The sequence below is a fragment of the Protopterus annectens genome, chromosome 17.part0 (assembly GCF_019279795.1).
Source record: "Protopterus annectens isolate FY-2018-M chromosome 17.part0, PAN1.0, whole genome shotgun sequence".
NCBI classification, from domain to species: Eukaryota; Metazoa; Chordata; order Ceratodontiformes; family Protopteridae; genus Protopterus; species Protopterus annectens.
This window is the reverse complement of record NC_056751.1, coordinates 16837554-16856693: the sequence shown is the minus strand read 5'-3', so window position 1 is coordinate 16856693 and position 19140 is coordinate 16837554. Positions and strand designations below refer to the sequence as shown.

Genomic DNA, 19140 nt, shown 5'->3' with positions numbered 1-19140 from the left:
TATGATTGTGACCCACCATTGTTTTCGCATCCTTTGTTCAAGCAATTTCTTAGAGGGGCAAAGAATATAAGACCCCCACGTAGAGCTCATACTCCTGCTTGGGATCTCAATTTTGTGTTGGAGAAACTTACTCTACTACCTTTTGAGCCTGCGGCTACTGCTGAATTGAAATACTTGTCATGGAAGACTGCTTTTTTGTTGGCCATTACTTCTGCAAGAAGGGTTTCTGAGTTGCAGGCCCTTATGGCAGTGGAGCCTTTTTTGATTTTTCATAAGGATAGGGTATCTTTACGTACTAATCCTTCCTTTATGCCTAAGGTGGTTTCTAGTGTGGCTTTAAACCAAACTATTCATTTGCCTACCTTTTATGCAGATCCCCAAAATAAAGGGGAAAAGATTTTGCACACTTTAGATGTACACAGGCTATTGCGTTATTATTTGAGCAGGACTAAGGATTTTAGGCAGTCTCAGCAGTTGTTTGTTTCTTTTGCTTTGAGTTCTCAGGGCAAGCCTGTGTCAAAACAAACTATTTCTAGGTGGATTGGGTGTTGCATTACTTTTTGTTATTCCCATCATGGCAAGGAGATTCCAGCTGGGATTAGGCCTCATTCCACTAGGGCTACTGCCACTTCCACAGCATTTCTAAGGGGGGTGGCAACTAAGGATATTTTGGAGGCAGCTACTTGGAGTTCAGTGCATACTTTCTCTAAGCATTATCACCTTCCTCTCTACTCTAAGTCTAGGGCTGGTTTTGCCACAGCTATTTTGCAAGGCATGTTGTCAGTTCCTGCTTCCCTATGATTTGCCAGCCTCCCTTACCTCTGCTTTGGGATTCTACCCAATAGTTAGGACTGCAGCAATGTGGAATGAAGAACATAGTACAGTTTTGTACCTACCATAAATGTAGATGTTCGAGGATCCACATTGCTGCAGTCCAATTTATCCTCCCTCCTTCCCCTCTGTGTTTAGGGGTGGTTGTGTAGGTGAGGTTATATTCTGCTGATTGTGTATATATTGTATATATATATTTTTTTTTTTTGGTGCAGGTTTTTTGGGAGTTTTTGGTTTTTGGCCTTATCTTTTCAGGGTCTTCTGACATCTGGGGCAAGAAAAGACTGAGGATATGACGTTGGTCATGCGCATTAGTACCCTGACGTACTGACGTCAGTCTAATGCGCCCTGACCGACGTCAGCCATATACTTTGGTATTCGGGCCGACTGGACAGCGGACTACCCAATAGTTAGGACTGCAGCAATGTGGATCCTCGAACATCTACATTTATGGTAGGTACAAAACTGTACTTTTTCCCTACTTTCCTGTAATCCCCTTTTCACTTCTTTCACAGAACAAATAATGGGTCCAGCAATCTTGAGCACAAGATAACATGTCTATAACATTGGCTATGTGTTGTTGGTATGCTGCAGCACTGTCATCTCCCAGTACCTGTTGTACGTTTGCACTCACTGTCATAGCTTGTGCAATGCAACACAAGACTGCTGCGTTGCTGTACCGCTCGGCTGTGGTTACATATTGTCCATCATGTACCATATGCTCCCCCCTAAAAATGTAGCTAGTTGTCTACCTGCACAATGTGTCATTATTTAGTTTTTCATGTGTGGTTTACACAATGGTGGAAACTTGATGTACAACATCCATCCATCTATCCATTCATTTTCTGACCTACTTGCCTTGGTTAGGGTTGTGGTGGTAAGCTGAGTAGGGCAGGCCAAACTTCTGTATCCCCATCAGCAGTCAGCTCATTCTATGGGTTCTGTAGACAGTTTAGCTAAGCTGAGAGATGTAGTCCCCCCCCCCAAAGTGTCCTGAGTCTGCTTCATCCAAGTGGGCTCCTTCAAAGTACACAGGAGTACCCTCACAAGTTGCCCATACCACCTCAGCTTACATCTGCCAACAGGGAAGAGCAGTGGCTGTACTCTGAGATCCTCCCAGGTTGCCGCATTCCACATTCATTGATGGAGAGTGAGCCCATCTGCCCTTAAAACTTATTTCTGTTGCTTTCATCCATGATCTTTTTCTTTAACTCTCTGTCCAGTACTGTTGACCATAGGTGAGATGGAAAAATAGATTGGTAAGTTGAGAGCTTTCCTAGTGATTTTAGCTTTTGGCTCACTATTACGTTCTTGTACTGTGCTTATATTATTGCCACCACTGCATTCATTCATTGGTTGGTCTCCAGATCCCTTCCATCGTCAGTGTTTAGAAAGACAACACCACACTTACACTCCTCCGCCCGGGGTAACTTCTTCCTCTTTAGGCTGCAGGTCATCCTTTGCTGTGAGAGAACTGTGACTCTGGCTTTCATCCCAAGCTATTCACAGTCGGCAGCAAATCACTCCTGTGCATGCTGGAGTTTCACAGGCACTTAGGATTACAAGGACAGTAACCCGATAAAAACACTGCACCTCAGCAGCAGTTGACACAACACTATAATAAACAAGATTCAGCACTCTGTCATTGTTTATTAAATTGTTGTCTGCATGACAGTTTTGTAGGCAAAAGCACTTAATTTTGTTTATTCAAGCTTGTGTGGCAGTTTTTTTAAACAAAACTGTTTAATCTTTTTTATTCACTTATCTTGTTTGGATTGCTACTGTGATGGTGTTTTTATCAGGTTATTTGTTTTCACTTTTACAGTGCCTGTTCAGTTTTTCTGTTTGGATGTTATTTTTAGGGTTTACAGAAGGACATTATCTTATGAACATAACAAAGATGCCACCATTGTGTCCCTAAAAGCTTAGTACACTTTTTGAAAGCGGCTTCAGACAAGTTAATATTGAGATCACCCAGCATTTCTGACTTATTTTACACAAAGATACACTAAACAGTAGCACAATACACTGGAGATGTCAGGAAGTATTGTGAAGTTCTTTCAGCATTTAGTTGACTTCCCCAGAACAATATGAAGCATAAAATGACCACAGTTTAAATGTCTTTTTATAAAATCACATTCTTAAAAACCATCAGTCATGATTAGGCTTGTATATCACCAAACCTGCATCCTTTTTTTGTGCCTTTAGTTTATTGAAGTTATGATATTCGGCCCTAGGTATATACTTGCATTCAATAACTGCCATTAGTTTTCTTTTTTTCTTTAAGTACCACTGTCACTATCCCTCACATTCAGTTCAGTGCTATCTAGCAGAAAAAAAAACATACACTCTGAACTGTGCATATACTATGCTGTGTCTCTGTCATATGTTCATAGGTGTTTACTAGGCTAATAGCACAAGAGCCTTTACAAGCCTAGGCAGTAGTACCCAGGATGTGACAATGTTGTGTCTTAATTCCCCAGATGTGGGATGGGGTAGTATCAGGGTAGTGGATCTTAGGGTGTTGGAGCCCTGGGTCATTTTACAGACTGCCTGTGTCCATAAGGGATATGGGCAGTACCCCAGGAGTGAATATATGGTTCTCCATCCATTTATCCAAATTCCTTTAAAAGAGATTGAGGGAAGGGAAGTTTATTCCATAGATGAGGTAGCCTATGGGGATATGATTCTCTCAGTCCAGCAAGTGTGTTAGTCATAAGTAAGGTTCAGGTCCATGGAGCTCGTGACCCTTTTATAATTTTTCTTGCAAATATGTAAAACTTTCATCCGGGCTGAATCAGAGAATGCCTTGTAGGTCAGGCACAAAGTTCTCTGTCAATAAACGATATGAGACTGAGTAAAGGGATAGGTCCTTTAGTTGGTTTGCATAAGATTTGTCATACACCTTTTGTTTTTTTGTAGTGAGAAACCTCTAGGGCTGCTCCAATTGATGCAAGTACCTGGTTAAGTACATGCAGAAGAGAGCATTGTACTCTATTATGGGCCTGATGAGGGACAAGTGCAATAGCAATTTGACTTCCTTTAATCTTTATGCCAGGCCTTTACTTATAAGTTGAGCCACACAGTAAGATGTCCTTACTACTGTAGCTACCTGGTGGTCAAAGTTTGTTACTATGTGCCTGTGTTCCTAGGTCCCTCGCCAGTTAGTCTGCTTTTAGTGTTATGCTGTCGATGTTGTAATTTGTAGGGATATTTGATTTACTAAAGGGTATGATTATGCATTTTTTAGTATTTAGTCTCAAACCATGGTTTTGGCACCAGTTTATTTGTAGGCCCTGTGTAGGATGTCAATGTCATTTGGCGATTCAGCGATTGCTCTCAGCTTACAGTTGTCAGCAAACTTGGTGAGCCAGAGGCTCCCAACTTTGGCCTTCACTTCAGAAAAGTGTATACCAAGCAGGAGGGGTCCCAACTCTGAGCCCTGTGGGTGGGATACCACTAGTAACAGGTTTCTTATCAGAGATGGAGTCACCTATCTAAACATGTGTCCTGTCATTGATCCAGTTGGTTATCCATCTGATGATGTAGGGGTTTATGCCTAACTCAGTAAGTTTATCTATGATCCCAGAGTGAGGGATTGTGTCAAAGCTTTGGCCAGGTCTAGATAAGTGGTGTGTATCCTTTTACCTTCATCCAGGGCCCAATGACTTTCTCTAAGAAGTCAACCAGATTGAGCAGACAAGACCTCCCTTTGACAAAGCCAAATTGGGTCTGGTCCAGTTTTTGGAGTGTTCTTAAGTCATTATTGATCAGGTCCATGATAATTTTCTCCATGGCCTTGCAGGTAAGACTGGTCAAGCTTCTAGGTTTGTAGATCCCTGGCTCAGTTGATGGGCCCCACTTGTGCAGAGAGATGACTGTTGCAGTCCTCCATTCCTCAGGGACAAAGCCCATCCTGAAGGCTGTGTTTAGAGGGTTTCTAGTGGCCTTGATAGATTCTATTTTAAACTATTTAAGAAGCATCCTGGAATGCTGTCTGGATCCACTGAGGCTGCTTTTTTGGCTTTAGTAAGTGCAGTTCCCTTGTAATGACCAGTAGGGGAATAGTTGCATGTATTTCTTTGGGTGTAGTAGGAGATGATTTGGTGGGGGAGGGGGGTTGAAATTAACTTGTTGGCCAGCAGGTTTGCTGTAGTGTCAGCCTGGGTGTAAGTGTTGCCATTAATGATTAGATTAACTGGGCACATTGCTGAGCATACCCCTAAGGTTATGAACATTACCATATGGCTTTTTTTTTCTTTCACCTGGGGAGGCTATCTTTGCCTCATAGTTTGCTTTGGCAGATTTTATCAGCTGTCTATTTTGTTTTTTTAGTATTTTTGTACTGTTTAGACTGTTCCTTCTTGGCTTTGCAGAGGATTTTTTTCCCCTTTTGTTGAATAGCCTATTTATGCTAGGGGTCCGCCAGGGTGGTTTATTTTTGCCAGTAGTCATAGGTTTGACTCTGACAGGTACTGCCTCCTCTGTGCAGCTATGAATGTGGTTGTGCAGTACTTGTTAAACTTCCAAGCTCCTTCAACCAGGATGACACTAAGGCCTACTCTGAGCTGTACACAAAAGCTTAGCAATGTGCCCAGTTAATCATGAATGGCAACACTTACACCCATTAGCAAAGTTCTTAACAGGTTTGGAGTTTGATGGGGTTCGAGGTTAGTTTCAGTACTAAAAGATATAATTTTTGTGGTCAGATCTTAGCGAGGAGTTGATGCACAGGATGGAGCAGCATCCCCCCATGTTTGTGAGTACTAGGTCTAGGATATTTGTACCTCTTGTTTGGGAGCCAACTGGTTGCTCCAGGTTATTTGCATTGATAAAATCTAAAAGACTCTGAGCAAGTGATTACAGGTTGTATGTTTCCCAGTTTATGGAGGGGTAGTTGAAGTCGCCCATAAGTATATTGTTAGGCTGAATGTTAAGTGATTCCAGTAGGTTTAGGTAGGAGGTGTGTGGTTCCAGACTTATGTTAGGGGATCTGTAGCTAGCAAAGATATGATAGGAGGTTGCATCTTTGGTTAGCTGGGCATGGAGTAGCTCAAGCGAGTCATGTTGTTGGATCAGGCTAGCAGTGTACTTGTCCTTTATGAGCACTGAGACATTTGCTCCCTTTGTTTTATCATGAGCTGAGGGGGATCAAATGATAGACATTGTAGCCTTTGATAGTCTGGGTACTTTCTGTGGTTCTGATCCATGTTTTGGTGACCGCACATATGTCTGTGATTTCCAGGGTGAGGAGTGCTTCCAGGGAGTGCAGTTTTTTTTTTTTTATTTAAACTTCTAGTGTTGAGCAGCCGTACCTTTAGACAGTCTTGAGTGATTTTTTTATTTTGGAAGGTTTAACAACTTGGCATGGACTAAAAAAAGGCATGGGGATAGATAAAGTTTTTTGTCAATATCCAGAAGCCAAGTGGTGACAAGTACAAACCATCTCGGGCATACCATCATGGTTTGTCTAGCATGTCTCTTCACGCTGACCAATATTGTATCCCCTTATTGTGACACCGAAAACTAAACCAATTGTTGGAGTCGGTCATTTTTTGCTGGTACTGTGGCATCATTGATGCAGGTAGGATGCTACTGAAGGCTAGATTCATAACCGCCTGGGGGACACATTCAGAGAGCTCCATTCTGTCTGTCTTCATATAGTCCAGTGAGGTACATCTTAGGTTGTTTATGCCCTATTGAACTATGACTCTGTCATACTGGTACTTGTGATTTATAGGCCTAAGTGCATGTGTGATCTGATGAATCCTGGCTCCAGAAGGACATCTAGCTTTGATCTTCTCCTTGTCATCCCAGTAAGGTAGACAGTTTGTCTTACAATGGAATCCCCAATAACTAGAATGTTTGACTGTGTGGTATGTTGCCTTATGGGCTTGGAAGCAAGGTTACTATGATTTTCATTGTGTTGTGTGAGTTGCTGTGTTTTTGAGTGTGCACAGGGTATTGATAGTGAGTGTTTTGAGTGTAATACTAAAAACCTGGTTTGCATTTCTTGTGTGTGTGTGTATGTGAGTTTGCCTCCAATGACATTGTGTATCTGCATCTCTCACTCATTGTGATTTTCACAGACAATTTAATTTTAGAACAGACAATGAGACAGGATGCCTATATCCACCAGGCCAGAAACAGAGATGACCGGAAGTGCTTATCCATTATACTAGATTCTTAGTAGATGTGAAGGAGTAGGGTAGAGTCCCTTAAAGGTCTAAGCGAGAGTGTTTAGTAGTGTAATCTTAGATGACCGACAGTGGTGCTGTCCTTTGCACAAACTTTCAGCTCTTCAAGCAGCTGCAAGCAGTTTGAGACTGTGGAGAGCATTTCATATAGAGGATTTTAAACTGGGGAGGTTTGCTGATATGCAAGGCATAGGGTAAGTAACCACACTGGCGCACTGTGCAAATTACGAGGCTTTTATACAAGCTGGTTGAAAGACTTTTACATAGTTAAGCCCTCAGGCCAATAAGATAACACACAGTAAGCTTTCCACCAGCAGTTCCCAGTTCAGATGGGTTGAATCACCCCTCTGCTCCCACCAGATTGCAGAAAACCCTCTTAATTTAAAACAAACTGGTTTTGAGCTCACGTGCAGTAACAAATGCTTTACAACAAAGCAGAACTCCTACAGTATCGAGAATCCTTGGAAATAAGTTCAGGAACCCTGACAAATGTTCACAAATACAGAAAAAAGTGTGTAGATATAGAACTACAAACTTCGCAAAACTTAGAAATATTTTGTCAAACTCAGGAAAACTTGCAAAATCAGAACTGCTGCATTATCGGATGAGGTTTGGGAAATATCAGAATACTGTTAAAACACTCCAAGAGCAGTTTAGTAACAAAAAGACAAATTTCTTTAACAAGAGCAGGCTGAAAGACTGTGATAAATTCAACCAGATCGATAAATGCAGCACAAAAATGTTAAATAGCACTAACAGCAAGTGCAAAAAAAAAATTTATCAGCTTTGTTGGTCCAGATGGTTGCAGAAGCAATCAGTCTTGTAGTCACAGTTATCTAAGCCAGGCAAAGGGAAGCTCTGAATAAATGTGTCTTGCACTGGGGGCATATATGATGTCCTTCTATTCTCATGTTGCAGTATTCCAAACTCTTGGGTTACCCTCTGCTTGCTACCTGAATGTCCATCTAGTTTACAAAAGCTTGTAGTTACTGCTAGGTACGTGGGACATCTTATGGCCTTCGCTCCCTAGGCCAATGTCAAAGGGACGTCTGTAAGTACCTTTCTTCAGAACTTGTCTGCCACCAGTCAGATGTCAGCGCTTCTTGCTGTCTTCACCATCGGATCTTCAAGTTTTTAAGATAAGTACCCTGTTGGGGCTGTTTCTGATTCCTTTTTGTCACTGCGTGTCTGTTTGTTTCGTGTCAACCAGGAAGGGAAAGTGCAAGTGCGGTCATCTGATTGCCCATAAGGATGCCCATGAACTCTGCCTTTTATATCTAGGCCCTAACCGTGACCACCTTACTTGCGCAATCTGTCAGGCTGTCGTCCCTAAGACGCTCTGCATTTATCTTTATGCCTTGAACATTTACTTAGAGAATTACCATCTTAAACGATTAGCGTTACGGATAGAAAGGTCGTCCAGTCAGTCCATAGAACCACCCAAAAAAAAAAAGGCTAAGGTTTCCAGGCCTGAAGTTGCTGCTGCTGCCCCTCCTCCACCTGACGTTCCTCCTGTGGCTGACATTTGCCTGGAGGAACATTCAGAGTCTACCGAAACAGATATAGCAGCTTACCCCTCAGGAGGCCGCAGGACCTAGGCAGAAGGCACTCCCATGTAGGGTTTGCCAGATGTCACCTGGTGAGGACGAGGGGGAACCTCAGCTTCGTATGGCTGCATAGACCAGGCCCTTCTACTGCTTCCAGCAAACAGAATCTAGGCCTCCTTCAGAGACCAGGCCTTCCTTAGGGGCCTACACCTTTTAGGCCTTAACTTAAAAAGAAATGCAAAAGAAAACATCTCTTACCTCCTGCTGAAAGCCAACCTGACTGGCAGGATTTTTCACAGAGCCTGTTTATACCTTTATAGCCCTAAGGCCTACCATGCCCGTTTCCCCACAGGCTGGTCCTCCCGTCAGTCCCAGGCCTCAGGTTGAGGAAATTATCCAACCTGAAGTTGACGACTCCTCTTTGGAGGATTCTCTCTCCTGTGTCTCTTAGATGCCATTTCCTCTTGGGTATGCTTCCCCAGGGGACGAATCTGCTGACTCCCTAGGAGAGGACCTCATCTTTGGGGAGACTATTTCTAAAATTAGAGAAAATTTTCAGTGGGACTCAACTGAAATGTCAATCAAAATAAAATACTATGAGCTTCTGCAGATGTAAAGCTCTGCAACTTCTGCAACTCATCCAGTGTTACTGGCTTTCTTAGATTCTTTTAATGCTGCCTGTGTTAATCCTGATTGACAACCACCTGCCCGTAGAAGGTCTGACAGATTTTACAAGGTCCCTGAAGGGACAACATTTTTAATAAAATGCCCCATTGCTAACCTTGCCACTGTCTCAGCAAACAAGTCATTCAAACTACTTCCCTCTACCTCTGTCCTTCCCACAGACAAGGACAATAAGGCCATGGAGCACCTTGGTAAGAAGGTATATACTTCTGCTACCCTGGCCTTTAGGGCAGTAAATTACCAGACACATGTCCAAATATGCCTTGCTTCTTTTGACCTGCCAGAATCACCATCTTTGACTGGAATTTCTAGTCTCATTTCCCTATCTTCTCAAGTTACCTGACAGTCAATTAGATGCAGCTATGATGCTGCAGAAGCCTCGGCCAGATCTGCTGCAGCCTCAGCTTTAGTCCTTAGAAGATATTTATGGTTAAAGCTTCACACCTTGCCCACTGATATTGGGGCCAAATTACTGGATGCACCCCTGGATAACCCTGCCCTTTTTGGGTCTAAAGTGGCTGAGCTTTTTAAGGCCCTTAAGCAAAAAGGGAAGGAACTGCAGGATTTGAAACACCTGTTCGTCTCGCCTATACCCAAATTTCATAGGAACTATCCCTCAAAGACCCAGTTCATTAGGAAACGCTCTACCCCAGCTTCCCATTCTAGGGCAAGAAAAGGTGCTAGGAAACAGAAGACCCCCTTCTAAGCCTGCTCAAACTCCTGGCCAGAAACCTCTCTTTCAGGACAGGGCAGGGAGCCTGTGACTACTTGCCTTCATTACGCCCCCTCCAGACTCCATTCTTGTGTCTCTAAAGCACTCTCACTGTCTTCCGGTTTTGCAAAACATTACCTCAGACAGGTGGGTCCTTTCCATCATAGAAGAGAGTTACTTGATGACCTGGATCATTTCTGCTTCTCCCAGAGGCATTCCCCAGCAACCCAAAGATCAACTTCCCCTTTTCCAGCCAGTCATAGACAGCTTCCTTTCACAAGGAACCATACAGCCAGTTCCTCTGGCAAAAAAAGGAAAGGGATTCTATTCAAGACTCTTTTAGTTCCCAGGAAAGATGGACCTTGGAGACCTATCCTGGATCTCTCTTGCCTTAAGTCTTTTTTTTTTTTTTTTTTTTTTTTATATACAGGTGTCCACCTTTTGTATGCTTACTCTTCAGACCCTTTTTCCTTTTTTCCTTTACTGATGCCTCAGGGATTTCTAGCCACCTTGGTCGTAAAGGATGCCTACCTTCACATCCCTATAAGGTCCAACTACACAAAATGTTTGTGTTTTTGCTGTTGGTTCCTTACATTTTTTGTTCTCGGCCTTGCCTTTTAGACTCTACTGCTCCAAGGATCTTCACTAAGTGTGGCTCCAGTGGTTGCTTATTACAGGGTCCATGGGATTCAACATTTTCCATACCTGGATGACCTCTCTGATTAAGGCAGAATGCTCCAGATCCTGACAGAACCAACTCATCTCAGTCCTGCATGCACTGGGATTCAACATAAACTTCCCCAAGTCCAACCTGACTCCTTCCCAGGACCAAGTTTTACTAGACTGCAGAATAAGGGCAGATGTCATGAGGGCATTCCTTCCAACCCAAAAAGTGGAAACCCTGAGTCAATATCTGTCCTCTGTTCTCAAAGCCACTGTTTTGGCAGCCAGACAGCATCTCAGACTCCTGGGTCGTATGGCTTGCACTATGCCCATGCTGCCTCTGGCAAGACTCCGCATGAGAATTGCAATGTTACCTGAAGTCCACATGGACCCAACAGTCGCAGCCCTTGGACTTCGGCATCCCCTTCCTCCCTTCCCTAAAGGAGATTCTGTGGTGTTGAACCAAGTTACACTCAACCTAGGACTTCCATTACAGCCCCTTGCCCCAGTTCAGGAAATATACACAGATGCCTCAGATCTGGGCTAGGAGGCTACTCTGGGCAGCCTGAAAGTGCAGGGCACCTGGTCACACATCTTCAGGTCGAAACACATCAACATCAGGGAAATGAAAGCTATCCTAATTGTCCTGACAGCCTTCCTTTATGCCTTAAAACAAGGTCCCCTGAAATTGTTCACAGACAACACTACAGTTCTATGGTATGTGAACAAAGAGTAGAACCAATTCATATTTGTTTTGCAGACTTGCTCTTCAAGCCTGGGACCTGGCGGCCCAAGACTGAGTCTCCCTGCCAGCAGGTTATATCCCTTCAGCTCAGAATATTCAGACAGGCACACTGAGCAGGTCCATGTCGCAGTTCTGACATTGTTCACAGGTGGGTACACCACACCACAAAATTATCTGTTTGCCTCCCATCTGAACAGATAGCTACCACTGTTTTGCACCAGGCTACGTAGTCCCTTAGAAAGGGCAACAGATGCCATTTCAATCTCGTGGAAGGGGGTGTTTCTATATGCATTCCATCCCTTCCCATTACTTCAAAAAGTTGTGCTGAAGATCCAGCAGGACAAACTAAAAATCTTGCTGCTGACTCCCTTTTTGCCAAGGCAGCATTGATTCCCCCTCCTCCTGCGTTTAACCAGGGGAAATCATCACAAGTTACCTTACAGAGTGGACTTTCTCACACAGGACAAGGGATCCCTAATCCATCCCCATCTGGAATCTCTGAATTTAACCCTGTGGCTAATAGAATTTTGATCCCTTCTAGACACCTTTACACTGAGGACATGCTAACAGTCCAGCAGGAAGCTTTGGCACTCACCCAAGAGTTTGTAATACTGCAACATGAGAATAGAAGGACATAGAATATGTGTAAAATCTTACCATAACCTTAGATGTTCTCTTTCATGTTGCAGTATTTATTCCCTCCCTCCTTACCCACTCCTTTCCATCTAAACTGCTCCTTCTTGGATAGCACAGGATTTACAGCTGTCCTGGGACTGGGGTCTGACTGGGGTGTTCAGTTCTGAGGAAAGGTACATACAGATGTCACTTTTTTTGGCCCACGCTCCCTTGGCCAACGTCAGACATCCGACATATCTAGCAGTGACTACAAGCTTTTGTATACTGGCTGGACGTTTAGGTAGCAAGTAGAGGATAATTCAAGAATTTGTATTACTGCAACATGGAAGAAAAGAACATCTAAGCTTATGGTAAGATTTTACACAACTATTCTTTCATAAATTCTCTGATGCAAGTGTTTTGGATTTACCCATGTAAATTGCAGCACATGTAACGCATTTATCTAAGTGATCGTAATCAGTATATAAACAATTTTAATTATTTATTACCCCCTATTGATTTTATCGTAATCGGGAACTACCACATGGAGGCTGTTTTCAGTATGTTTACATTAGTTGCAGAAGCCACAGCTATACATCGCTGTTTTGTGGAATAATCTTTGATGCATTAACATGCCTGTGTAGTAATTTGGAAATTGCTTCTCGAGTTTTGATAACATTTGTCATTTTATGCTGGGTGGCAACTGTCTGCATGTAGGCATTTTCAGAAGTGTGTTTTTCTACAAATGTGATTGCTTGGTCTAGCGTTCTTTTTTTTATATTTGAAGCTCAGAAATAACCATTCAAAAAAGTGTTATTTATTGAACATGTTTAGAAGAATTACTTTTGCAAACACCTGACTTCAAGCAGATAGCAGCCATCCAAAACAAATGTTATCAAAAATCTAGCAGTAAGAATTTCCAAACTGGTTTCAGATTATACTGTTTGTCCATGACATGGCAGTCCTGCATAATCTGGAAGGTATCAAGCTCTTTATACATAAACTTGGTAATGCTATGGTAATGTGATTTCTAAAGAAGGAAAAATGGCACTCTCTCACTGGCATTGGAACCTTATTATGGTGTAGATAGTAAAGCTACAAAAACATTCTAAGTAGTAGGATATTTCAAGACCACAACAAGCTTTAAAGTATTGTCAGTAACAAAGCCAGTTGCATTAGTGAAAAATGACCAGTGCCTGACTACTGCCCAGGCAACCCATGTTTGATTGATTAGTGGCTTGAGCATCTGAAGCACTGACAGGGGAGATATCCTGGGAGTGGAGGAGGGAGGAGCATGTGCACAGGGCATTATAATGGTTAGCTTCCCCTGGTTGAGGCTGTGGAAACAACTGTGGAGTCCTTGGGAGTGAGCGGGGTATCATTAAGAAATGAGCAAACTGGCATGGTTCACTCATTGCATGCCCTACCTACAGGGCATCACTGGAGCATGTGTGGGGTAGGGACATAAGAAAACACTCCTGGCAGCAGTATGATGCACAGCTGGGACTCCTTGATATCTTCTCTTGCCCCATCCCTTATTCAGAGTTAGTTCAGTTGAGGCCAGCAGGGGTAGGTAGACCCGGTGTTTGAAGGGAGGTACCAGGGTCCACTGATGGTCATCTGAGGAGCATAAAAAATGTGTTAGTAAAAAAAAGTTGAAGTCATTATTGGAGAGGTATATTAATGCATCAAAGCGAATTCTACTTTGTTAGAAGAAGAGATTTTTGTGTATGTTAGAAGAAAAGGTTTTTGTGTAATTTTAAGTTGAATGATGACTTTAGCAACTTGTAGCTCTGTGTAAATGATGAAAGATAAATGCTGGTTAGGCGTAATGCCCAAATACCTTTGAGAGGTATTCTGGAGTTTAGTTCTTAATGGGTCAGTAATGGTAGGTAGTTTTTTTGTGAGTGCTGTCTCTGAGGGGTACCAAAAAACATAAATGAAAACTTTCTAGAATTGACAGGTAGTTGATTGTCAATAGCAAATTCCCGCAAATGTGCAAAATCATTCTGGACTTATTTTTAGTGTATTAACTGATTTGTGTGCTGTAGTTATGACTGTCTTATTTGATTGTTTTATGTATTTATTGTACTGAAATGTGTCATTACTGAAACTTGGTAAGTAAAATGCTTACTTGCAGTGACCCCTTCTTCACAAGTAAAGCTTTCAACAATTTATCCAAAAGCCATTGTATGAACAATCTGTGTTTATTCAGTCTGCCCACTAACATGCACCTGCAGTGCAGATTTGAAAGATTAACACACAGTGCATCTGTTTAATAATTACATTGTTTTTCTAATTTGGACAGGCTAAACCCCATCAGAAATTTCATACAGAGAGTTCTGCACCCTAGGGAGACTGAACGACTCATCAATTCTGTAAGTAAACAGACGTTTTAAATTATTATATGTGTGTTTGCAAAGTGTGAAGATAATTGTAGGAATATACAGTTTATTTAGATTACTGGTTTCATGAGTATTAGAAGAAATTGTGTCAAGTGGGTTCTTTCCATCCATATATCTGTTCTCTTGGAGGGATGCAGATGTGTTATCAAACTCTTTTTGAAGTCATCTGCAGACTTGGTTTGTCAGAGGCCCTGGTTCCTGGTCTGCAGATTGTAGAAGTACATTCTAAAAAGCAGAGATGCCAATACTGAGCCCTGTGGGCAACCTCTGGTTGCCTCCATACTTTCTGATGAGGTGCCTGACCCTCCCACTGTGTGGGTTCTGTCTTCTAGCCAGTTTGGTCCCAATCTTGCCATGTAGGGATTAGCTTACTTACATTGCCTGCATTGGGATACAGCAGCAAATTCCTTGGTCAGGGTAAGGTATGCTATGTGCACAGCATGACCACTGTCTAACGGTCTTAAAGATGTTTACCAGATTCATTAAGATCTTCCCTTGACAAAGCCACTGTGCTGAGGGTCAAACCTAGTAAGATGTTTAATGTCCTAGTTTGAGGTCAGCTGTAATGCATCCCATGACTTTACAAATGAGGCTTGTCAAGCTGATAAGTCTGCAATTCCCTGGGTTGATAGTAAAGCCCACCCTTGTATAGGGGCATCACCACCGTGGTGCACCAACTTTCAGGGATAAAACCTTTTATTTTATTTTTATTTTGCAATTGTTTACTGGGATAATCTGACTAGGTTGAAAGCCCCTTTTCACTGGAGGCCTAGGGAGAAAAGCTTGAGAGAAATATTTTCAAACATGAGCATTATCAGATGGATCATTTACAAATATTAAAACAGATAGTCAAAGAATGTAATATACAGTATGAATAATACATGATAAAAAATGCACACAGATATCTGGTATCAAAGTAAAAATGAGTACAGCAACAGTAGGTAATAAACATTTATGATGGAACAAAGAGCATTTATGTATTACAGTAGTACGGGATGCTGTAACAGGGATGCACCATGTAGACTTTATTACAAGTGAGCAAGTGAGTAGAGTGTATACTGACTATATAGAGGCAGATAATGGTACAGAAGTAAATACAACTGCAGCATGTGGTACTGAGGCAAGAAAGTGTTGAATTTATAGTGAAACTGTATCGCAGGGTAATGGCTTTAGAGACAAATTAGCATCTGAGGAAAAAAGTTAGTATTATACAATATGAACTGGCACCTCACTTAAGTGTTATGTTTAATCATAGCCTCACCTCAGGTTTCGTGCCCACTGAGTGGCGCAGAGCTACAGTTATCCCACTCCACAAGGGGGGATCCACCTTGGATCCTGGAAAGTACCATCCCATCAGTCTGACGAGCCTTATCTGCAAGGCCATGGAGCGTATTATCATGGAACTTATAAACAAAGACATTGGCAACCTTCAAACACTGGATCTCACCCAGTTTGGGTTCGTGAAGGGGCCGATCTTGTCTCCTGAACCTGATTGACTTCTTCGAATCAGTCTCCAGAGCCATGGACAAGGGTAAGGTGGTCCACACAGCCTATCTAGACCTGGCCAAGGCTTTTGACACCATCCCCCACTCTGGAATCATAGATACTTACTAAGCTGGGCATTAATCCCTACGTCACCCAATGGGTTGCTAACTGGCTTACTGATAGAACCCACACTGTAAAAGTAGCAGACTCCAAATTCAGCTCCAGACAAGTGGAGTACCTTAGGGTTCTGTCCTGGGACCGCTCTTGTTTGGCATCTACTTCTCTGAAGTACAGGCCAACACTAAGGGACTCTGGCTAACAAAGTTTGCAGATGACTGCAAACTGGGAGCCATTATTGAGTCCCCAAATTATGTGGATACTCTACAAAAGGGCCTTACAGAAACAGATGCTTGGTGCCAGAGCCATGGGCTCAAGCTCAGTGCCAAGAAATGTATAGTTATCCCCTTTGGGGAAAAAACATGTATCCATGAATTACCATATAGGTGGCAGTACACTAAACACCGAAAGTGTGATAAGAGACTTAGGGACTCAGGTGGACAGTGGTCTCACCTTCGATAACCACATCGCCACAACAGTCAGGAAATCCTATGTGGCACACCTCATCACTAAGGGCTTTTCATCCAGAAAAAAGGAGGTCATTGTCCCACTGTACTCATCCCTCATTAGACCCATTATAGAATACAACGCCCTGTTTGGTATGCACCTCTCAAGACATCTGCAACAACTGGAAAGGCCGCAGAAATACCTCACTAAAAGAATCACCGGCCTAAAGCAGATGCCCTATGCTGACCACCTTAAAAAACTCCAGCTATACTCTGTCACATATAGTCTACTCAGAGGCGATCTCTTCTTAACATACAAGGCCATGTCAAACCCAGAGCTGTTGGACATGCTACACTTAAAGAAATCCCAATCCCTCAGAGTCACATGCTCCAGGGATCTAAACCTTATCACAGTAAACAAAACATGCTGGAGGGATAGGTTCCTGACCCAGAGACTCCTCAGACTCCGGAATAGATTGCCCATACATGTCGAGCAGAGTGCCTCTGGCCCTCTTCAAAAGGAACCTTAACGATTGGATGGGAGAAAGGAAATTCACCCCGGGGATCACGTCAGTTGCCTTGCTAGACAGAGGTCCAGGGAAGTAAATAGTGTGGGAAGAAATCGCCAGGGAATTGTTATGGCTAGACTTCTATGGGCCCTAGGGCTGATAGCCTAGTACCAACCTATGAACCTAGTGTACGTTGATATCTGTAGCTAAACTTAGGTTGAAGCATGGCTGTGTGAGGACATGCTCAGTACAATTTATTGGGCATCCAGATATATTGTCAGGCCCCATGGAAGAAGTAATTATAGTCTTGGGCGGTACACTCAGTAAGTGTACCTTTTTGTTAATAGGGGAGTAAGGGATTCAAGGATTTGTGGGCTTTGAATAGAAGTCTTCAGTATAAATTTAGGAATATCTGTTGAGTCTGAATGGGAGATGCTGTTTTGAAGAATTTCAAGGCAATGTTGGATGTTGCTCCTTAATTTCTTAAAGCAGGTTTCTCCTGATCTTCAGATGCCAAGCTAAGTTGATGGGCTGCTGCAGTAAACATGAGAAAAAGTAATAAATACATGATTAAACTGAGCAATTTGTAGAAGCAAACTAGCAGAGGTGGGATGGGTAGCAGCAGCTGAAAGCAGCTTTGAAGAGCAGAGCATGCAGAACACACAATTATTAGATTGGTGGACATGATGGCATAAATGTGCCAGTGTTTAGAGTTGGTAGTCTGCATGGGGAAGATCGGCTATTGGAGTCTGAAGAAAACCCATTAGATGGACAAAAGGAATTCTGTTGCTAAACAGAAGAACCTTGAATAATTAAGTTTGTGTTTAATATAAAAGATGTATGGAGGGATTGAATCACCTATTGAGGGAGAGTTAAACAAATAGTTACCCACAAAATTCAGACCCATAGAAATGTTGCCCAAGGTATGAATAATATAAAAAGGATACAGTAGAAGTCACAAATATGGAGGAATCTTTGAGTAAGCCAATTTTTTTCAGGATGAGGGATTGTGAAGAGACATTATCTGCATTCATCTCTGGCCCAGTGTTAATAAATGCACTATTTCCCTGATGGTGTTATTTGCCGAAGAACTTGTAAAAATAGAAACAGAGAAAGTAATAAGTAAGGAGAGGGAGCCGTAAACAAAGGATAACTCCCAGAGTGAGCTGATAGCACTTGTCATAGTTATGGTCATAGTTATGGCAAACAAGCAGTCTGTGGAAGTGTTTATTAATGGAGCAGGAATGCCTCCAAGAAAGGAAGCAAGGACAGTATGTATGTATGTGTATATTTATTGATTGATATTTACTGAGATATATATATATATATATATATATATATATATCTATACACACACACATATACATACACACACAACATTATATATATATATATATATATATATATATATATATATATATATATATATATATATATATAGTATAGAAATAGGAAAGGGGGATATTGATAAAAGAAGTGAAGAAATGAGAAGCAGGAAGACCAGACTTGGACAAATACTGGCCTGAATAGGGAACTGATTTAAACAGAGGAGAATATTTAGTCTTAGTTTGAGCCACATGGAAATGTAAACTGCATAGAACTGTGTTGTTAGTGAAGAAAAACATTCCATTTACAAAGGAGGAGTCAGTAGAAGACTTGAAAAATATGTTTGCAGAAATAAAAGGATGGTTATCTGGAGTAAAGATAAACAGTAGTCTGTTTTCTTGCCCTTGAAAATGACAGCTAAAAGAGTAAGGGGGGTGTTGGCAAAACTAATTATATTTCAGGAAGGATTGTGTTTGGTGGTGGGAAGTTGTAATATAGTGACTGGAATGAGGAAGGATGATAATATCAGATCACATAGCGGTCTCCCTTGAAGTCAAGGTAAAACTAGTTCCCCCCACCTAACCCTACAAACTTTAAGAACTTCTAAGGTAAACTCCCCCCATTAAGGGTGGCATAGCTAATTTCCAGGCTCCTTCAAATCCAGAAAACACAGAAACCTATGCAGAGGGATGCACACAAGCCCTGTGTCATCATATAAACAACTGCATAGAATCAGCAGTACCAGACCGAAATAAACTAGGGTCAAACCACAAAAACAAGCCACCCTGGTGGACCCCTTGTATTAACACAATGAAAATCCTTTCAAGAAGTAAGGGGTGTGCACTACAGAGCAGATGG

The 19140-nt window shown here is 42.2% G+C and overlaps 1 protein-coding gene across 1 annotated transcript in view; it reads left to right on the top strand.

Annotated features, from left to right (window-relative positions):
- HGSNAT (heparan-alpha-glucosaminide N-acetyltransferase) overlaps window positions 1-19140 on the top strand; it is a gene marked incomplete in the record, with an annotated part of 974112 nt that overhangs the window by 389166 nt on the left and 565806 nt on the right. Inside the window, 1 exon segment of the mRNA XM_044059525.1 lies at window positions 14303-14372. Within this exon segment, the coding sequence (XP_043915460.1) occupies window positions 14303-14372 (70 nt within the window).